Source organism: Rhinopithecus bieti, unplaced genomic scaffold, assembly GCF_001698545.2.
Source record: "Rhinopithecus bieti isolate Rb0 unplaced genomic scaffold, ASM169854v2 scaffold_4911, whole genome shotgun sequence".
Classification (NCBI taxonomy): Eukaryota; Metazoa; Chordata; class Mammalia; order Primates; family Cercopithecidae; genus Rhinopithecus; species Rhinopithecus bieti.
In genome coordinates, this window is record NW_016804526.1 from 32,840 (window position 1) to 51,326 (window position 18,487).

The window sequence follows — 18,487 nt, forward strand, 5'->3', positions numbered from 1 at the left end:
AAAAAGGAGGCTAAACTCATCGTTAGCCTGAAATTTACTTTTGATAGTTACCTGATTTTATTTGCAGATTGCGTGTTCTCTGGAGAATACTGTACAAAAAAACTTTATGGTATCAAGCACAATTAAATCGAAGAGTTCCTGAAGCTGATAGTCAGTTAACTGAAAAGATGACACATGAAGCATCTACTGTCAAGTCCCTGTTATGTCATTTGCAGGCTAACCTACAGAGTACTGGAGATTGCTTGAATCAAACCTTAGAACTTAAATCTATCAATGGTGAGTATCTTATGAATATTTTCTAACTCCATGAATAAATGACATAGTTAACCAGACTTTGAATTTCTAATTGGTTGTAATGATTTGTTTTTCAAAATAATTTCTGACTGAGTGCCATTAACTGAATTTTAAAACAAAGTAAATTTTTATGAAGTAATATAATTAACTATGACTAATTGTTGGTTAAAACTTTCTAGGGGAAGAGTGTTTCTTATTAGGATCATATGAAAAGTCTGTTCAGCTGTGGAAAAAAACTCTACAAGAAATCGGAGAGAAAGGTAGGAGAGTGTTAAAAAATATGTGCCATAATATTAGCAGGACACCTTTTAGTTTGCTATAGACCTTAAGAGTAATTCTGAATTCCAAAACATATGTGCCATTATATTAGCAGGACATCTTTTAACTTGCCATAGACCTTAAAAATAATTCTAAATTTCAGAGTGCTTATGATATCCTAATGCCAAATAGAATACATGTTGTAGGCAACTTGACACTCATGAATACTTATTTAAAAATTATTCTTAACCTTGGAATTGGTAACACTAAGAATCTTTTCAGTGATCTATAGGTAAGTCTCCTTCTGTCCTTTCTTTGATATGTGATAAAGCCTGTGGTTGATTGTTGACGGGAAAAATGAGATTTAGATCCTAAATAAAATAATGTGGGTCTTTTTTTTGTCAGTTAGAGAGACTGCAAGTATCTAAATGGGAAACTATAGTTCATATATTTCACCACCTACTTACAGACTTAGAGAAAATAGAGTGAGGGCTTTTTGCCTTTAAGTAATTTAACTTTAAGAATTGTGTCAGTTAAACGTATTGTTGCATTAAGTATGGGCTTCTTGGAGTTTTTGATAAGGATATGGGGTGTGGATGTTAGAAACTGGTTATAGCTTTTATGATATAGAGCTGAGGATATGGCTGAGATGACAGAGGTTCTCAGCTGGTGACCCTGGAACCCTGACTGCAACTCCTACATGGTCAGATTTGGCCTATTATTACATTTATTTTCTGACTGCTGTGACTTTGTATGTTTCATTAATTCATCTACTTAACCAGTATTTGTTGAGTGTCTGCTATGTGCCCAGCACTGTATTAGGCACTAGGATAACTGAAATAAATTAACTTTACCCTCTAGTTGCCCACAGTCACTTTTCTCATTATGTTTTATGGTAGACATTTAGGGAGCACAGAAGAACACCTCAATACAATCAGGATGGAGTGCAAGCATCAGTCTGGGGAAAGCCTCTTGGAGTTGACATTTAAAATTGAGTAGATATTGACCAATTAAGGTCATGGAAATGACATAACAGAGGATATAGTATTCTAAAACCAGAAAGGCTTGAGAAACCCTGGCAATTTGTTCAACTTCAAGTAGTTTAGTAGGACTAGATTACGTGATATATGTATATGTGATATTGGTGAGAGGATCATAAGAGCTAAGTTGAGAGGCAGATGGACAATAGGTGATGAAGGAGGGTCTTTAATGGAGTGCTAAGGAATTAAGATTTTATCTTGAAGACAGTGGGATCAGTTAAGACACTTTAGGTAGGAAAGGACTTGTACAAATAAGGATAGGCCATTTAGAAAGATCACTTTGGTCAGTTGTGGAAGGTCAGTTGCAGGACTATGATGTAGGGATGTGGGTTTTACTTGGAAGCAAGAAAATCAGTCAGATGAGGAGGCTTGAAACCAAAGCAATGTCAAGAGTAATGGAGAACAGAGGTTACATTTGGCAGTTATTTAATAGGCTTGATCAGTCTACTTGTGATTGAGTAGACTTGGAGAAAGAAGGCTAGTGTAGTTCTCTGACTTTGGGATTGTCCATCTGGATGAAGAAGAGCAGCATTCACTGAGATGTGAAGTTCTGGATAAAGAAAAGTTTTTGTAATGAATTCCATTATGGACATTTTGTTTAATTTCATTTACAACTACATCCATTAGGAATGGCTTCTAGTAATGGAGATTAAAAGTAGCAGAGAAAGAGTGGCTTTCCTTTGTGAAAGGAGGGCAGAAGTTGCAGTTTGGGGCTGATTTGGTGTTTCCATGGTATCACCAAGGCCCCAGGCTCCTTTAGTTTTTCTATTGTATCATCTTTAGTGCATTGCTTCCAATCTTAAGGCCATTACATAGGCCTGGACCTTCAGCTATCACATCCATATTCTAGGCAGCAAATAGGATAAAGGTTGGTAGAGCTAGAAAGGTTGCATTTCCTAGCTAATTTACCTTTCTTTAAGCAGCTTTTCTGGAAATTGTATACAATATTATCTCTTGAATGAGAACATAGTCACATTTTTACATGGCCACATATAGGGAGAAATTGTGATCTCAGTGCATTATATCCCCAAATAAAATTGGAATTATTTTACTCAGAAAGAATGGTAGGCGACCAGCAGTTTCAGTCTTTAGATATGTAAAGGCAGTTATCAGGGCTGCTCCTATCTTATTGGATAACTGTTTTTTCTGCTTCAGGTAGTCTCTTTGGCCATCCCTTTGATATACATATGGTTCCTTGGAGTTTTTGTGGCATGTTCCCTTCTGTTTCATACTGTGTATACTTGAGATAAAAGTTATTAGTAGACCTTAATGCTAAGATGATAAGAATTTGCAGCTTTCTTTGAGTAAAATCTAAGTCATCCTAGGGTGTGATGAAAGAAAATAAATTGTTTAGAATTTAAAATGAAAAAGAGCAAAGTATGACTCACCTGTTAAAAAATCATTTATTGAAGTGTGAAACAGAAAGGTTTACATATCATGAGTGTACAACTTGATAAATTTTCACAAACTACACACTCCTGTCAATTGAGCACTACACCAAGGGTATTCCTTTGCTTACATACTTTTAAGGTAAGCTTAATTCTTGTTTCAGGAGGAGGAAGGACATATTTTCTTCAGATACGCTATTATCTTTCTCTTTTATACTGCCACCTCTATAGCTATAATTTAAATGATGCTCAAGGATTGTGTGATCAGCTAGCAAGAGAAATCCTGAGATGGTCCCAACTACCTGTAAAAGAAAATAAAGATTTTTCAGGTATGTTTTTTTTTTCTTTTATTTTCAAAAAGAGACAGAGTTTCCTTATGTTGCCAGATTGGCTTCAAATCCCTGAGCTCAAGTAATCCTCCCACCTCAGCTGCCTCAAGTGGCTAGGACTACAGAATTCAGTATATTTACTTGTTAGTTTGTATTTATAGTATAGACATGAAATTGCTTATACATAAAAGTTGGTTGTTCTACCTCTCTGGTGATTAAGTATATTATGTTGGATTTTGGACTCTCAGTTTCCTAATAGCAGGGACTATGTTGAGGTTTTTTGTTGGTTTGTTTTTAAATCTTAGAATCCCCAGGATTTAGCAGTATAGTAATTGCCTGCTGAGCTGATAGTATAATTGCTTTCTTATAACCATATTTGTTAGACATAATATTAGGTACCCAAGTGTTTTTCCTTAGTATGTTAACTGTTGCTTACAGCGGTTTAGTGAAATCATAAAAATCATTTTCCGAGATATTTTGAGTCTTCTAAAAAATCTGGGCTGGGCGCAGTGGCTCACCCCTGTAATCCCAGCACTTTGGGAGGCCGAGGCGGGTGGATCACGAGGTCAGGAGATTGAGACCATCCTGGCTAACATGGTGAAAGCCCGTCTCTACTAAAAATACAAAAAAAATTAGCCAGGCGTGGTGGTGGGCACCTGTAGTCCCAGCTACTCAGGAGGCTGAGGCAGGAGAATGGCATGAACCTGGGAGGTGGAGCTTGCAGTGAACCCAGATGGCGCCACTGCACTCCAGCCTGGGCAACAGAGCGAGACTCCATCTCAAAAAGAAAAAAAATAAATAAAAAATCTGTTTAAGAGATTGCAGAGTATCTGGATTGACTTTTTCAAAGAGGTATATTTAAATTAGGGCATAACCAGAGGGAAAGATATGTATGAATGAACCTGTAATATATTTATAATGGTTATAGGGTGGTAGGCTGCTAGATGTATACTGTATATATGAATGTGTCTGAAAGGCCCAATGTATTCGAAATTTCTAAATAGAGTTGATACCGATTTCATTCTTGATTGTTTCAGCCACTGTTTATAAATGTCTTATTTTGTGAGTTTTTTTTTTTTTTTGAGACATGGTCTTATTCTGTTGCCGAGGCTGGAGTGTGGTTGAGTGATCTTAGCTTACCTGACCTCTGCCGCCTGGGCTCAAGCCATCCTCCCACCTCAGCCTCGTGAGTAGCTGGAACTACAGGCATGTGCCACCACGCCTGGTTAATTTTGGTATTTTTTGTAGAGATGGGATCTCACCCTGTTGCCCAGGCTGATCTTGACTTCCTGGGCCCAAGCAATCTGCCCACCTTGGCCTCCCAAAGTGTTGGGATTACAGGTGTGAGCCACTGTGCTTGGCTTACTTTCTGATTTTTATCTTTTAAAATTTTTGTGTTCATTAGGGAAGTAATACATGTTCATATTAGGCAATTTTGAAAATATGGAAAAGTAGAAAGGAAACAAAATCACTTATAAGTTTAGTTTTTTTGTCTAGGACCTTTTGACTTATGTATATGTATATATTACCACAGCTGGATAATCTTTTCTTTTTTTTTTTTTTTTTTGAGACGGAGTCTCGCTCTGTCGCCCGGCTGGAGTGCAGTGGCCGGATCTCAGCTTACTGCAAGCTCCGCCTCCCGGGTTTATACGTTTCTCCTGCCTCAGCCTCCCGAGTAGCTGGGACTACAGGCGCCCGCTACCTCGCTGGGCTAGTTTTTTGTGTTTTTTAGTAGAGACAGGGTTTCAGTGTGTTAGCCAGGATGGTCTAGATCTCCTGACCTCGTGATCCGCCCGTCTCGGCCTCCCAAAGTGCTGGGATTACAGGCTTGAGCCACCGCACCCGGCCCACAGCTGGATAATCTTAAAAATTTAATATTATGATGAATATTTTCCAGTGCCAATAAACTTAAAAAAATCTATTGAACCTTTTTCCCATTGTACATTTTGTTGCCATGTATTTACTGTTTTAAATAATGCTGCAGTGTACCTAAATCTTTGTGAGCATTACTAATAATTTCTTTCTTTCTTTTTTTTTTTCTTTTTTTTGAGACGGATTCTCACTCTGTCGCCCAGGCTAGAGTGCAGTGGCGCGATCTCGGCTCACTGCAAGCTCCGCCTCCCGGATTCATGGCATTCTCCTGCCTCAGCCTCCCGAGTAGCTGGGACTACAGGTGCCTGCCACCATGCCCGGCTAATTTTTTGTATTTTTAGTAGAGACGCTACTTTTTTGTATTTTTAGTAGAGACAGGGTTTCACTGTGTTAACCAGGATGGTCTCGATTTCCTGACCTTGTGATCCACCCACCTTGGCCTCCCAAAGTGCTGGGATTACAGGCATGAGCCACTGCGCCCAGCCTACTAATAATTTCTTTAAGATAAATTCCGAGAAATGAGTCTGCTGGGAAATGAGGTAGCTGCAACCACAGGTATGTGCCTCATGCCTGGCTAATTTTTTTTTTTCCTTTTTTTTTGAGATGGAGTCTTGCTTTGTCACCCAGGCTGGAGTGCAGTGGCATGATCTTGGCTCACTGCAACCTCTGCCTCCTGGGTTCATGTGATTCTCCTCCATCAGCCTCCTGAGTAGCTGGGATTACAGGCATGTACCACCACGCCTAACTGATTTTTGTATTTTTGGTAGAGACGGAGTTTCACCATGTTGGTCAGGCTGGTCTCGAACTCCTGAGCTCCTGATCCACCTGCCTTGGCCTCTCAAAGTGCTGGGATTACAGGCATGAGCCACCATGCTGGGCCATGCCTGGCTAATTTTAAAAAATTATTTTATTATTTATAGAGATGAGTCTTGATATGTTGCTCAGGCTGGTCTTGAACTCCTGGGTTCAAGTGATCTTCACACCTCAGCCTCTCAAAATGCTGGGGTTGTTGGTGTGAGCCACTGTACCCAGGGTGAAAGACTTCTATATATGACTTTTTAAATGACTGGATAGTCTTTATATTTATTTGTTTATTTTTGCAATATTGTCCTTACATGATTTAACTTTCATGATAAGTTGAGCCTGTAGTAATTCATTTTTTTAAATTTATTTTTTTGAGATGGAGTTTCATTCACTCTTGTTGCTCAGGCTAGAGTGCAGTGGCACGATCTCAGCTCACTGCAACCTTCGCCTCCCAGGTTCAAGTAGTTTTCCTGCCTCAGCCTCCCGAGTAGCTGGGATTACAGGCGCCTGCCACCACGCCCAGCTAATTTTTGTATTTTAGTAGAGACGGGGTTTCACCACATTGGCCAGGCTGTTCTTGAACTCCTGACCTCAGGTGATCCACCCACCTCAGCCTCCCAAAGTGCTGGGATTACAAGCGTGAGCCACTGCGCCCAGCCCATTTGTCTTAATTTTTAATGATGATTGCTTAAAATATATTAAGCATATACTTACTGGGTTGGGGACCCCAAAACTACCCCCCAGATATGATGGTTCACTAGGGGAACTCACAAGACTTAGCATATAGTTGTACTCATAGCTATGATTTATTACAGTGAAAGGAAACAGCAAAATCAGCAAAGGGAAAAGGTGCATGGTATGAAGTTTGGAGAAAACCAGGAATAAACTTCTATGAATCCTCTCCCAGTAGAGTCACACAGGATGTCCCTAGTTTCATCAGTGACAAGTTGTGACAACACATGTGAGATGTAGTCTACCAGGGAAGTTCATTAGAACCTCAGTGCTTAGGGTTTTTAATTGGGGGGCTGGTCACATAGTCCCCTTCTGCTTTAGTACAAACCAAAATTCTACACTCTCAGAGGCGAAAGAGATGTTCAGCATAAACCACGTTGTTTATACAAACAGTTTAGGTTCAGTGAGCTCCTCTTATCAGTTAGGATGGTGGAAATCCTCCCAAAATCCAAGTTCCCAGATACCAGCCAAGGACCAACCATTACAAGCAAGCATTTCAAGCAGTTGTGCATGCTATGGTAGTTCCTCTCTGCACACCTACCTTATTAGATACTTGTCTATAGTTATTTAACTTTTATTAAATAGGGCTTCTATTTTTTTATTTTTATTTTTATTTTTTTTGAGACAGAGTCTTGCTCTTGTCACCAGGCTGGAGTGCAGTGGCACGATCTCGGCTCATTGCAACCTCTGCCTCCTGGGTTCAAGCGATTCTCCTGCCTCAGCATCCTGAGTAGCTGGGATTACAGGCTCCTGCCACCACACCTGGCTAATTTTTTTTGTATTTTTAATAGAGACAGGGTTTCACCGTGTTGGCCAGGCTGGTATCGAACTCCTGACCTCAGGTGATCCTCCCCCGTCGGCCTCCCAAAGTGCTGTGATTACAGGTGTGAGCCACTGCACCCAACCGGGTTTCTGTTATTAACATTATCACTGCACCCTGTACAGAATTACACTTTATTTTTATTTTTATTTATTTATTTGAGATGGAGTCTCGCTCTGTCACCCAGGCTGTAGTGCAATGGCGCAGTCTCGGCTCACTGCAACTTCCGCCTCTTGGGTTAAAGTGATTCTCCTGCCTCAGCCTCACTAGTAGCTGGGATTACAAGTGTGCACCACCACACCCAGCTAATTTTTTGTATTTTTAGTAGAGACGGGGTTTCACCATATTGGCCAGGCTGGTCTCGTAACTCCTGACCTCAGGTGATCCACCTGCCTTGGCCTCCCAAAGTGCTGGGATTACAGGCGTGAGCCACCACGCCTGGTCAAGTTTTATACTTTCAAAGTTTTTTTAATTTCTGAATTCATACAGCTTTATTCTGTGACAGTAACTTTTATATTAACTTTTATTTACTCATCAATAAATCACTCCCTATTTAAGAGGCTGATTCCTGAGTTTTGCATAAGGTTTGAATGATTAAGATTACTGAAAGTCTTAACTTTGTATAATTCCTCCATAAGTTTTACCCAGGAGAAAAAAATTTTTACCCATGTATCTCTAACTTGAATGTGAAGAAATAGTAAGTTTTTTTTCCCCCCAAATATTACAGTGACCAAATGAAGACTACTGCTTGAAGGCTAATAAAATTTTCTCAATTCCTTTTGTTTAAAAAAAGAAACCAGGTAACATTAATTAACAATGTTTTAAATTAACAATATTCCTTTGAGTGCCTACTATATGAGAGGAGAAGTGCTCGGTGCTGGGACATCCAGTGAACAAGATAGAAATCCATATACATATAAAATGTAATTTCCCATGAATATGTGCCAGATCACTTCTGGAAAAGAAAGATACCTTTCTATTGTTGGGGCCACACACTTCATACCAACTAATGTTATCCTGGTATTTATCTATACAGTATTTAGTAGTTTTGAACTAATTTATTTTCAAATTTGTGAATGCCAGCTTATATTATTATGGAGATTCTCAAGTGGAAATGATGCTTGTCCTCTAATCCTGCTAGTGCACATTGGAGTTACACCAGAAATTTTGATGTGACTCTTCTGCCCACCTGCTATCTAGCCATCTCCCTTCACGCCACACATTTGTCTGTGTGTGTGTTTGAGATAGGGCCTCACTCTGTCACCTAGGCTGGAGTGCAGTGGCGTGATCACAGCTCACTGCAGCTTCAACCTCCCAGGCTCAGGTGATCCTTCTGCCTCAGCCTCCTGAGTAGCTGGGACCATAGGTACATGCCACCACACTGGCTAATTTTTGTATTTTTTGCAGAGACGGGGTTTTTCCATGTTGCCCAGGCTGGTATCAAACTCCTGGACAGACTCAAGTGATCCTCCAACCTGGGCCTCCCAAAGTACTGGGATTACAGGCATGAGCCTCTGTGCCTGGCCCACCCCACATGTTCTTTTTGATACTACCTGCCCCCAAAATCTTATACTAGTGAGCTACTATTACTGATGGGAGTATATTTAGATTCTCAGATCTAATGGTACAGACAAAAGCATTAAGAATCTTGGGTCGGGCATGGTGGTTCACACCTGTAATCCCAGCATTTTGGGAGGCTGAGGCGGACCGATTACTTGAGCTCAGGAGTTCAAGACCAGGCTGTCCAACGTGGGGAAACACCATCTCGACCAAAAAAATACAAAAAAAATTAGCTGGTCATGATGGCGTGTGCCTGTAGTCCCAGCTACTGAGGAGGCTGAGGCGGGAAGATGGCCTAAAACTTGGAGGCAGAGGTTGCAGTGAGCTGAGATTGTGCCAATGCACTCTAGCTTGGGTGACAGAGCAAGATTCTGTCTCAAAAAAAGAGAGAAAAAAAATCTGTTTCAGTGCTTTTAGATTATTTTATAGTAAACCCTGCCCCTTTATCTTAAAAAAAAAAAAAAAAAGGAAAGGGAAGGAAAAACGGAAAATAAATAATGAAATTCTAAACTTGCAAGGCTGTCATGCTTGGGTCATTTTGTATAGATACCTCCATTTAAAAAATAAAACTTAAAGTTGTGAACAGTTCTTAGGTGTATGTACACATAATTACTAACTACAGTTGACTGTTGAACATCACAGGAGTTGGGAGCATTGACACCCCCATGCTGTCAAAAATTTGTGTATAACTTGACTCCCGAAAAACTTAACCATTAATAGCCTACTGTTGATTAGAAGCCTTACTGATAACATAGTTGATTAACACATATTTTGTATTTTGTGTATATTATATACTGTATTCTTAGAATAAAGTAAGCTAGAGAAAGGAAAGCTGTATTAAGAAAATCCTAAGAGGCCAGGCGCAGTGGCTCATGCCTGTAATCCCAGCACTTTGGGAGACCGAGGCAGGCAAATCACCTGAGGTCAAGAGTTCGAGACCAACCTGACCAACATGGAGAAACCCAGTCTCTACTAAAAATACAAAATTAGCCGGACGTGGTGGCACACATGCCTGTAATCCCAGCTACTCAGGAGGCTGAGGCAGGAGAATCGCTTGAACCCAGGAAGTGAGGTTGCAGTGAGCTGAGATTGTGCCATTTCACTCCAGCCTGGGCAATAAGAGCGAAACTCTGTCTCAAAAAAAGAAAACAAAAAAGAAAAAATCATAAGGGAAAATATATTTCCAGTATTGTACTGTATTTATTGATACCACCAGTTTATGTTATCTGTTTCCAAGATTAATTGTCTGAAATGGTGGACAACCACAAATACAGACCTCAATCCATGGTATGTCTCAAGCAATTCAACTTTTACTTGTAATGTCATGAATTTTTTCTGCTTATTCGGATCACTTCCAGGATCTCTTGTGGCACTTCTTGTAGGTCTCGTGGTGTTATTCAAGGTTTATGATATAACACTAAATGTGATGAGAACCACACAAGAATTTTGAGGTTGCTTTTTATGGCCATATGCACTTTACTAGAGAGATGAACTGCTCTTGCAGAGATGATTAGCATCACACAGTATTTTCAGCAAATACTTCCAACACTTGAGCTCTTCAAAGTAGCAACAGGAGGTAGCTACAAAATTAATATAGTAGTAGTACAGTAGGAACTACAATGAATTTTATGCAGTTATTTAATACTTTATGTGTGTTTACATTTCTCTTGACTGTGAACGGTGCCATATATAGCCTGTAAGTGTTTGTGTAAATTTTGATAATTTTTTTTTTGTTTTGAGTCGGAGTATCTAGCTCTGTTGCTCAGGCTGGAGTGCACTGGCACGATCTCAGCTTACTGCAGCCTCCACCTCCTAGACTCAAGTGATTCTCCTACCTCAGCACCCTGAGTAGCTGGGACTATAGGTGCGCACCACCATGCCCAGCTAATTTTTTTTAATTGTATTTTTTTATAGAGGTGGGATTTCACCGTGTTGCCCAGGCTGGTCTCAAACTCCTGAGCTCAAGAGATCAGCCCACCTTGGCCTCCCAAAGTGCTGGGATTATAGGTGTGAGCCACTGTACCTAGCCAATTTTGATAAATTTTAACTTTTTATAGTTTATATGTATTTTATGGTACTAAATGATAAAATATCTACATATATTTTTTGTATTCATGACATACCTTTTTCTTTTTTAATTTTTTGATGTTTCTAGGTTATGTGGTGTGCCTACACATTTTTTCAAATTGTCACAAATCTCCAAAACATTTTCTAGTATATTTATGGAAAAAAAATCTCTATATATAAGTGGATTTGTGCAGGTCAAACCCGTGAAGTTCAAGGGTCAGCTGTAATTGTTTTTGGTTTTATTGTCTTTAAGAAGTATGGTACCTATTATAATTCAGCCTGTATTGGCCATGGGTGCTCATCTCAGAAAACAACGTATTACAATTTTCTTTTTGTATAATGTTGGGAACTTAAATATTACTACTTTTGGTAGTTGATCACAGTCTTCTTAGGTCATTGCTGTATTCCTTAGGTGCTGCGAAGTCTCATTTTGAGTGTGAAATGGCGGGTGGTGTTCATCCTGAGGCAGCAGTGAGAGTCGTCCAGTCCATGGCTCGTTTCATGGCTGCCTATTTCACCAATCAGCAGCTTTGCATTTTGCCACCTCATCATGTGAATGTTCTTCCCCCACTTCATATTAAAACAGGTAATATAGTAAACAAATCCTTTTAAACTCTTTTGCATTGCACATAATAGAATATTTAAAACATATTATACAGAGGTCATTACTCTATGGAAATGATACTGTTCTAGCATAGTATCTGAAACACAGGAGGCGATTTATGACTATTTGTGAATGAATAGAATCTGAGAAAAGTAATGGCTTAGATTTGTTTTTGTTGAATATGGATTTCACAAAATTGGGACAAGTTGATCTTTATAAAGTTTTTATTTTTAAATTTTAATTAATTATTTTTTTTTGAGATGGGATTTTGCTATGTTGCTTAGACTGGTTTTGAACTCCTGGCCTCAGATGATCTTTTTTTTTTGAGACTGAGTTTCGCTCTTGTTGCCCAGGCTGGAGTGCAATGGCGTGATCGCAGCTAACTGCAGCCTTCACCTCCTGGGTTCAAGCAATTTTCCTGCCTCAATCTCCCAAGTAGCTGGGATTACAGGCATGTGCCACCACGCCGAGCTAATTTTTTGTATTTAGTAGAAACGGGGTTTTACCATGTTAGTCAGGCTGGTCTCGAACTCCTGACCTCAGGTGATTGACCTGCCTTGGCCTCCCTGCTGGGATTATAGGCGTGGACCACTGTGCTTGGCCAAATGATCTTAACCACCTCAGCGTCCCACGTCGCAGGGACTATAGGTGTATACCCCTGTGCCCAGCTAAAGTTTCAATTTTTTTTTTTTTTTTTTTTTTTGAGGCGGAGTCTCGCTCTGTCGCCTGGACTGGAGTGCAGTGGCCGGATCTCAGCTCACTGCAAGCTCTGCCTCCCAGGTTTACGCCATTCTCCTGCCTCAGCCTCCCGAGCAGCTGGGACTACAGGCGCCCGCCACCTCACCTGGCTAGTTTTGTATTTTAGTAGAGACAGGGTTTCACCGTGTTAGCCAGGATGGTCTCGATCTCCTGACCTCGTGATCCGCCCGTCTCGGCCTCCCAAAGTGCTGGGATTACAGGAAAGTTTCAATTTTTAAAGTGAAAGAGCTACCACCTTCATTTATGTCAAAATGTAGAAATTCAATAAATATTGAGCTTGCTAATTCAATATTTAAGTTTATTTGGATGATTTAGTTTTATGATTTTATTTGGACGATTTACTTTTTAAATTTAATACTTTCATTAGTATGGTCAAAATGCATCTAATCCTGTGCTAGATAACTGCCCTGTTCTCAGTATAAACATGTACACAAATTTCTATGATATTCATTTATTCTGATTTTTATTGAGTGCCTGCTGTTTGCCACACAGTATTCTTGGTGCTGCAAATATACTAGCTTGTGTGACATGAAATTGATAATACTAAAACATTTGCAGTTTCTTTCTTCCTTTTTTTTTGATTATACACATTTTTATTGAGAGTTTTATCTGTTGATAGAGAAACATTTACAAAGGAGTAAATGTTATGTTACTTCTCATGGTATGTAAGTTAGAAGCTGGGCAGCAAACATGGTTACCAAGAGTCATCTGGTTCTTCATGAGAAAAGCCTGTTAAACTTTCGACTTTGTCACTAGATTGCAGTGTGTCCACTAGGGAACCTTCCTGGACCATCTTTTTTGAGCTCTTACCTGCCGACTCCTGGTCTTGCTCCTGCTGGATTATTTTGATATATTTCTCTAAAGGATTTTCACTGTGAGCATATTGGTCTTTCATTTCTTGATTACTCATTTCTAATTCATTTTCCATTTCAATCTTCAGTGATTCTTCAGTGATCCTCCTTTCCTGATACAGTTTTTCTAGTTCTCTTCGTTCCCTTTCTAAAATTTCTTGTAGATTACTCTGCCTTCTTTCTTCTCTCTGCTTTCGTTCTTTCACTTGCTGTTCCCATATTTTTTCTTCTTCCTTTTGTTCTTCAATTTGTTTCTGATCTACATTTGGGTGCTGATATGAGAGGGGCACAGCAGCTGCAGCAGCACCCATATGAAGCATATCCCCGGCAGGAGAGGGCTCATCCATTTCAAACTGCCTTGGCACGTTCCCTGCATATTCACAGGATGATTCAAATTCCTCATTATCCTTAAAAGCTAGCTTGTCCACATCTGAAAATTCACTTTTGTCTTGAAGTTCATTTTGTCTCTGATAATGACCAGCTTTCTGCCCCGGAGGGCTGGAGAAGGGAGGGATGGAGAAGTTGTGCCTAGACTCAGTGGGTGATGACAGGGGCATTCTGTCAGTACAAGGACTGGGGGAAGCAATGTGTGATCTGCCCAGACCTTCCTGATATATTTCACTTTCAAGGCTTCTCTTTGCTTCTGGAAGGGATGTGGAGGAGAGGCGTCTGGAGGAAGTGCCCCTGCGTAGCCTTGAGGCTACACTGCCTGTCAGTGCTTCCAAGATGTCATTCCTTTCTTCTTTAAGTGTGCCCACTTGAGGCTGCTCAGAGATAACTCTGTCCTCTGCAAAAATATGTCTTTCCGGGGAACTGGAAGTAATGTTTTTGAAGGCTTCCAGCAAGTGCAGAGATGGTGGGCTCTTTGCTGGTAGTGGGCCTGTGGCAGAGTTTTTAATGTCTCTCCGATGGTAACTTCTGAAAGCCTTTTCCAGGCGTTCGGCCTCTTGCTGAAGCTCTTTGACCCTTGCATTAGTATTGGCGACAAACTCAAGGTCAGAATCAGGGGAACTACCCTCCATCCCTGTATTTGGATAATTTGTGATCCTTGATGCAACCATACCTGCTAGAACTTTTTCCTGTTTACAAGGATTATTCAAGAAGTTCCCACTTATCTCACCATTGTGAAGCACCATGTTGCCATTTATTAATCCATTGGCAGAATGATGGATCACAGACGGCTTTGGATTGCAGTACACTTCATTCTCTAGGGCTGTCTGAGTTTGCTTCAGTTGCAGTTTTAAATCGGCAACCTGAATAGTTAACCTCTTTACGGAAGCTTTGTAACCTAGTATCTGGGCCTTCAGCTGTGCAGTATGCTCAATTTCATCTTGCAGTTGTTTGTGCAGAGCTTGCCTGCGGCTTTCGAACTCCTCATGCTCAACCACTATAGCCTTTTCTGCTTTCCGTAGTTCTTTCTGAAAGACCACAAGTTCAGGAGCTGGCTGAGCTAGGCGGTTTAGGAGACGCAAGTTTTCATTTCTACTCTCTTCCAGTTGTTGTTTAAGTAATTTATTTTGTGCCAGAAGCTCCAGTCTCTCTTCTTTTAGTAGTGAATAATCACTCATCACTTTAACCTTTTCATTCAGCATATGGTTTTGTTTTGTTATTGCCAAAGACTGGGCTTTGACAGACTCTAACTCAAGCTCAAGTTCTTTTATGCGATTTACAGATTGATTGAGTTCCTCCTTTTTTGAATTAAAAGCTATGAGCTTCTCTTGCAAATGAACTGCTTTTTCTTTATTCTTCCTTTCATCTTCAGTCAGTCGATTAGTTCTAATGATGTAGTCGTGCTTTAGTTCAAGTTGATACTTTAGAAGTTCATTCTTGAGCTTTTGGTCATAGGTCTTCTCAAAACTCTTTATATTCTCCTCCTGTCTCCTAAGTGCCTCAGTCATGCTTTTATGTTTTTCTTCCTGGAGCTTCTGGTTCAGTTCAAAAGCTTCAACTCTTTGCTTCAGCTCTGCTTCTCTTCCTCTTAGCAAATCCATATCTTTTAGTAAAAGTTGCCTTTGAGCATAAATCTCTTTTGTTTCAATCTCTTGGTGCTTTTGAATTCTCTCAAGGGTGCTCTTTTCCTGAATAACGAGGGCTTCAGATTTTGCTTGACAAGCTTTCTCAAAATCATTCTGGAACACGGCTAATTCCTTCTCATACTTTTTTTTCGCTTCCATTTTAATTTTTGCTATCTCGGTATCTTTAAAAAACTTCAACTTTTGGCATATTTCTGCCCGAAGTTGCTCTTCTATTTCTCTCTTATATTCATTTAGCTTTATTTCTAAAGACTCGAACTTGACACGCTGAGGGTAAGCATCTGCAAACTGATCATCAATAAGCTGAAGCTTCTCAGCCAGAGAATCTCTGCTAAATGTCGAACTTGTCTGAGTTTCCCTATTACAACTCTCTTTAGCTTGATGATATTCTGCCAATTCTTTTAAAAAATACATAAGAAAACCTTTTTGGTTTTCTTTATCAGATCCTGAAACCAGTGATTTGTAGAGACTGGAAGTAGGGTTGATTTTAATGAGTTGTAATAGATCCTGCATAGTAAATACCTTTTCTTTTGCCAAACCACTTTCTGGAAAGAAAACAGAAAGTGAATATTCATAGCCACATCTTTGTAAGTGTTCTGCCACTAAAGAGTTAGAGGCACCTATTAAGAGGGAGCTCCCTTGCACTGAAATGGACCGAGTTTGCAGTTCTCCACTCAATACAGGCTGCATCAGCTCATGAATTAGCTGGTTTCGAAGTTGTATCTTGAGCGTGTCCAGTATACCCCGATCCTTAAATGTCTGGTATAGCTTTTTGCGCAGTTCATCTTGACTCAACACATCAGCCACGGGGAGCATGTTCGACTGAGCCATTATCAGCCGTCAGCTTCCTCTGGAGCCCGCCTCGCTCGCCCCACCGTGGCCTGAGTTTAGTGCCCAGCCGGGGATGGGCCAAGACGAGGGGGATTCCCTGCCCTCCAGAGCTCTGTCTCTGTCCCGGGGGGTGGGGAGGAACAAGGGTGCTGAACGCTTTCTGCCTTGCACTTTCAACTAGGTTTTCTAGCAAACACATGAGCTTCCTTCGGTTCTGAGGCATGAGTGAGGACCGTGACCCAGGCGCGACTCAAAGGCGACTGGAGGGCGGGGACCCGGAGACTAGGGACGGAAGGCGGCAAGGCAGGACCGCCTCACATCCCATCCTTCATCTCCCGGCGACCGGCTAAGTACAGCCTTCCCGGTCTGGAGAGCTACGGCGCATGCGCGTTGTTTTCTTTTTTTTTCATCTGTAGAACAGATTTATCCTAACTGCCGTGAACAAAATGATAAAGTACTTGTTCTTTTATGGGGTTTACGCCTAATATGTTGAGACAGAAAATTAAATATATAAACAAGATATATCAAATGGTTATAACTGTTACGGAGAGAATTAAAATAGAGCAATACAGCGTGACTGAGTGGCAGTTTTAGATTGGGAATTTCAGGAGCAGCTCTCTGAGGAGGTGAAAGTTAAGCTTAACTCTTTTCTTTTCTTTTCTTTTTTTTTTTTTTTTGAGATGGAGTCTCACTGTGTCGCCCAGGCTGGAGTGCAGTGGTGCGATCTTGGCTTACTACAAGCTCCGCCTCCCGGGGTCCCGCCATTCTCCTATGTCAGCCTCCCCAGTAGCTGGGACTACAGGCGCCCGCCACCTCGCCCGGCTAATTTTTTGTATTTTTAGTAGAGATGGGGTTTCACCGTGTTAGCCAGGATGGTCTCGATCTCCTGACCTCGTGATCCGCCCGCCTCGACCTCCCAAAGTGCTGGGATTACAGGCGTGAGCCACCGCTCAGGCCTCTAAGCCTAACTCTTAGTAACAAAAAAGAATTGGATACATCAAGGCACAGGGCATTCTAACCTGAGTTTGTGTAAAAGCCCCAGGGCAAGAACAAGGTTGATGTGTTTGAGAAACGGAAAGATCTGTGTGGCTGTAAACTGGAGGAGGATGGCTGGGCATGTCGGCTCATGCCTGTAATCCCAGCACTTTGGGAAGCCAGGCCTATTGCTTGAGTCCAGGAGTTTGAGATCAGCCTGGACAACATTGTGAAACCCTGTCTCTACAAGAAATACAAAAATTAGCCCGGCATGGTGACATGTACTTGAGATTCCCAGTCACTTGGGAGGCTGAGGCAAGAGGATTGCTTGAGCCCGGATGGCAGAGGTTGCAGTGAGATCACGCAATTACACTACAGCTTGGATGACAGATCAAGACTGTCTCAAACAAAACAGAACAAAACAAAACAACACCAAAACAACAACAAAGAAAACCCCAAAGCAAACAAAAAAAACTAGAGGAGGAAGTGGAGAGTGATATGAGTTGCATTCAGTAAAAGGGCCAGATGGTGTAAGCCATGTTAAGAAATCTGAATTTATTTTAAGTATCATGGGAATCTGTTGGAGGGCTTTAAGCAAGAGTAGACATGAACAGATACACAGGTATGTACAAGGCACACCTAGGTTAGAGTAGTACTAGTTAAAATATAGTTAGAAGTTTAATAAGGACGGCAACAAGTGGTCAGCAAATATAATCAGTCATAGAACCATGGATTTTGAACTATGTGTTCAAACTCCTATGTTCTGTCAATGTTTCAGGATGTGTATACATTTCATGTTAATTTTCTAATCAGAATTTTCTAGGGATTTGAGTTGCTTATTTGGTGTGATATTTTAAAAAGTAGTGAACCTTTTTACTGTGTGAAAGTAGTAAAATTTTCAGAAAATTACATTATTCAAGTTATTTTAATAGTATATTACCTTGCTCGTACTGAATAAAATAGGAAAATTTAGCCAGTATCCTGGCTCCTTTGCTTATGCAAAATCAGACATCCAAGTGGTTGAAAACTTTTTTGTTTTCCAGGTGTGTTTGTCAGAGAGCTAAAATGTTAGTTCTTGCTGTAGACATTGCCTGTGTAGGTCATGTGAGAAACTAACCATTTCAAGGAGCAGAGAAGCTCATGAATACTATTTATGACTTTTATTTTGAGAGAATGAGTAAAAATCCCATCAACATCTATTTTTTAATAACATTTCTTTTATCGTATTTTTTTCATATAAATATTTTATTTTATTTTATTTTATTTTTTT

At 40.4% G+C, this 18,487-nt stretch overlaps 2 protein-coding genes across 2 annotated transcripts in view; one reads left to right on the forward strand and one right to left on the reverse strand.

Annotated features, from left to right (window-relative positions):
* CPLANE1 (ciliogenesis and planar polarity effector complex subunit 1) overlaps window positions 1-18,487 on the forward strand; it is a 155,968-nt gene that overhangs the window by 28,487 nt on the left and 108,994 nt on the right. Inside the window, 4 exon segments of the mRNA XM_017868905.1 lie at window positions 68-276; window positions 474-554; window positions 3,145-3,309; window positions 11,577-11,750. Of these exon segments, the coding sequence (XP_017724394.1) occupies window positions 68-276; window positions 474-554; window positions 3,145-3,309; window positions 11,577-11,750 (629 nt within the window).
* LOC108527570 (oral-facial-digital syndrome 1 protein-like) lies at window positions 3,196-16,611 on the reverse strand. The gene is made up of 2 exons (XM_017868904.1): window positions 13,338-16,611; window positions 3,196-3,282 (listed from the first exon to the last, which is right to left on the reverse strand). Exons 1-2 carry the CDS (start codon window positions 16,240-16,242, stop codon window positions 3,245-3,247), a joined length of 2,943 nt encoding a protein of 980 aa, XP_017724393.1. The 5' UTR covers window positions 16,243-16,611; the 3' UTR covers window positions 3,196-3,244.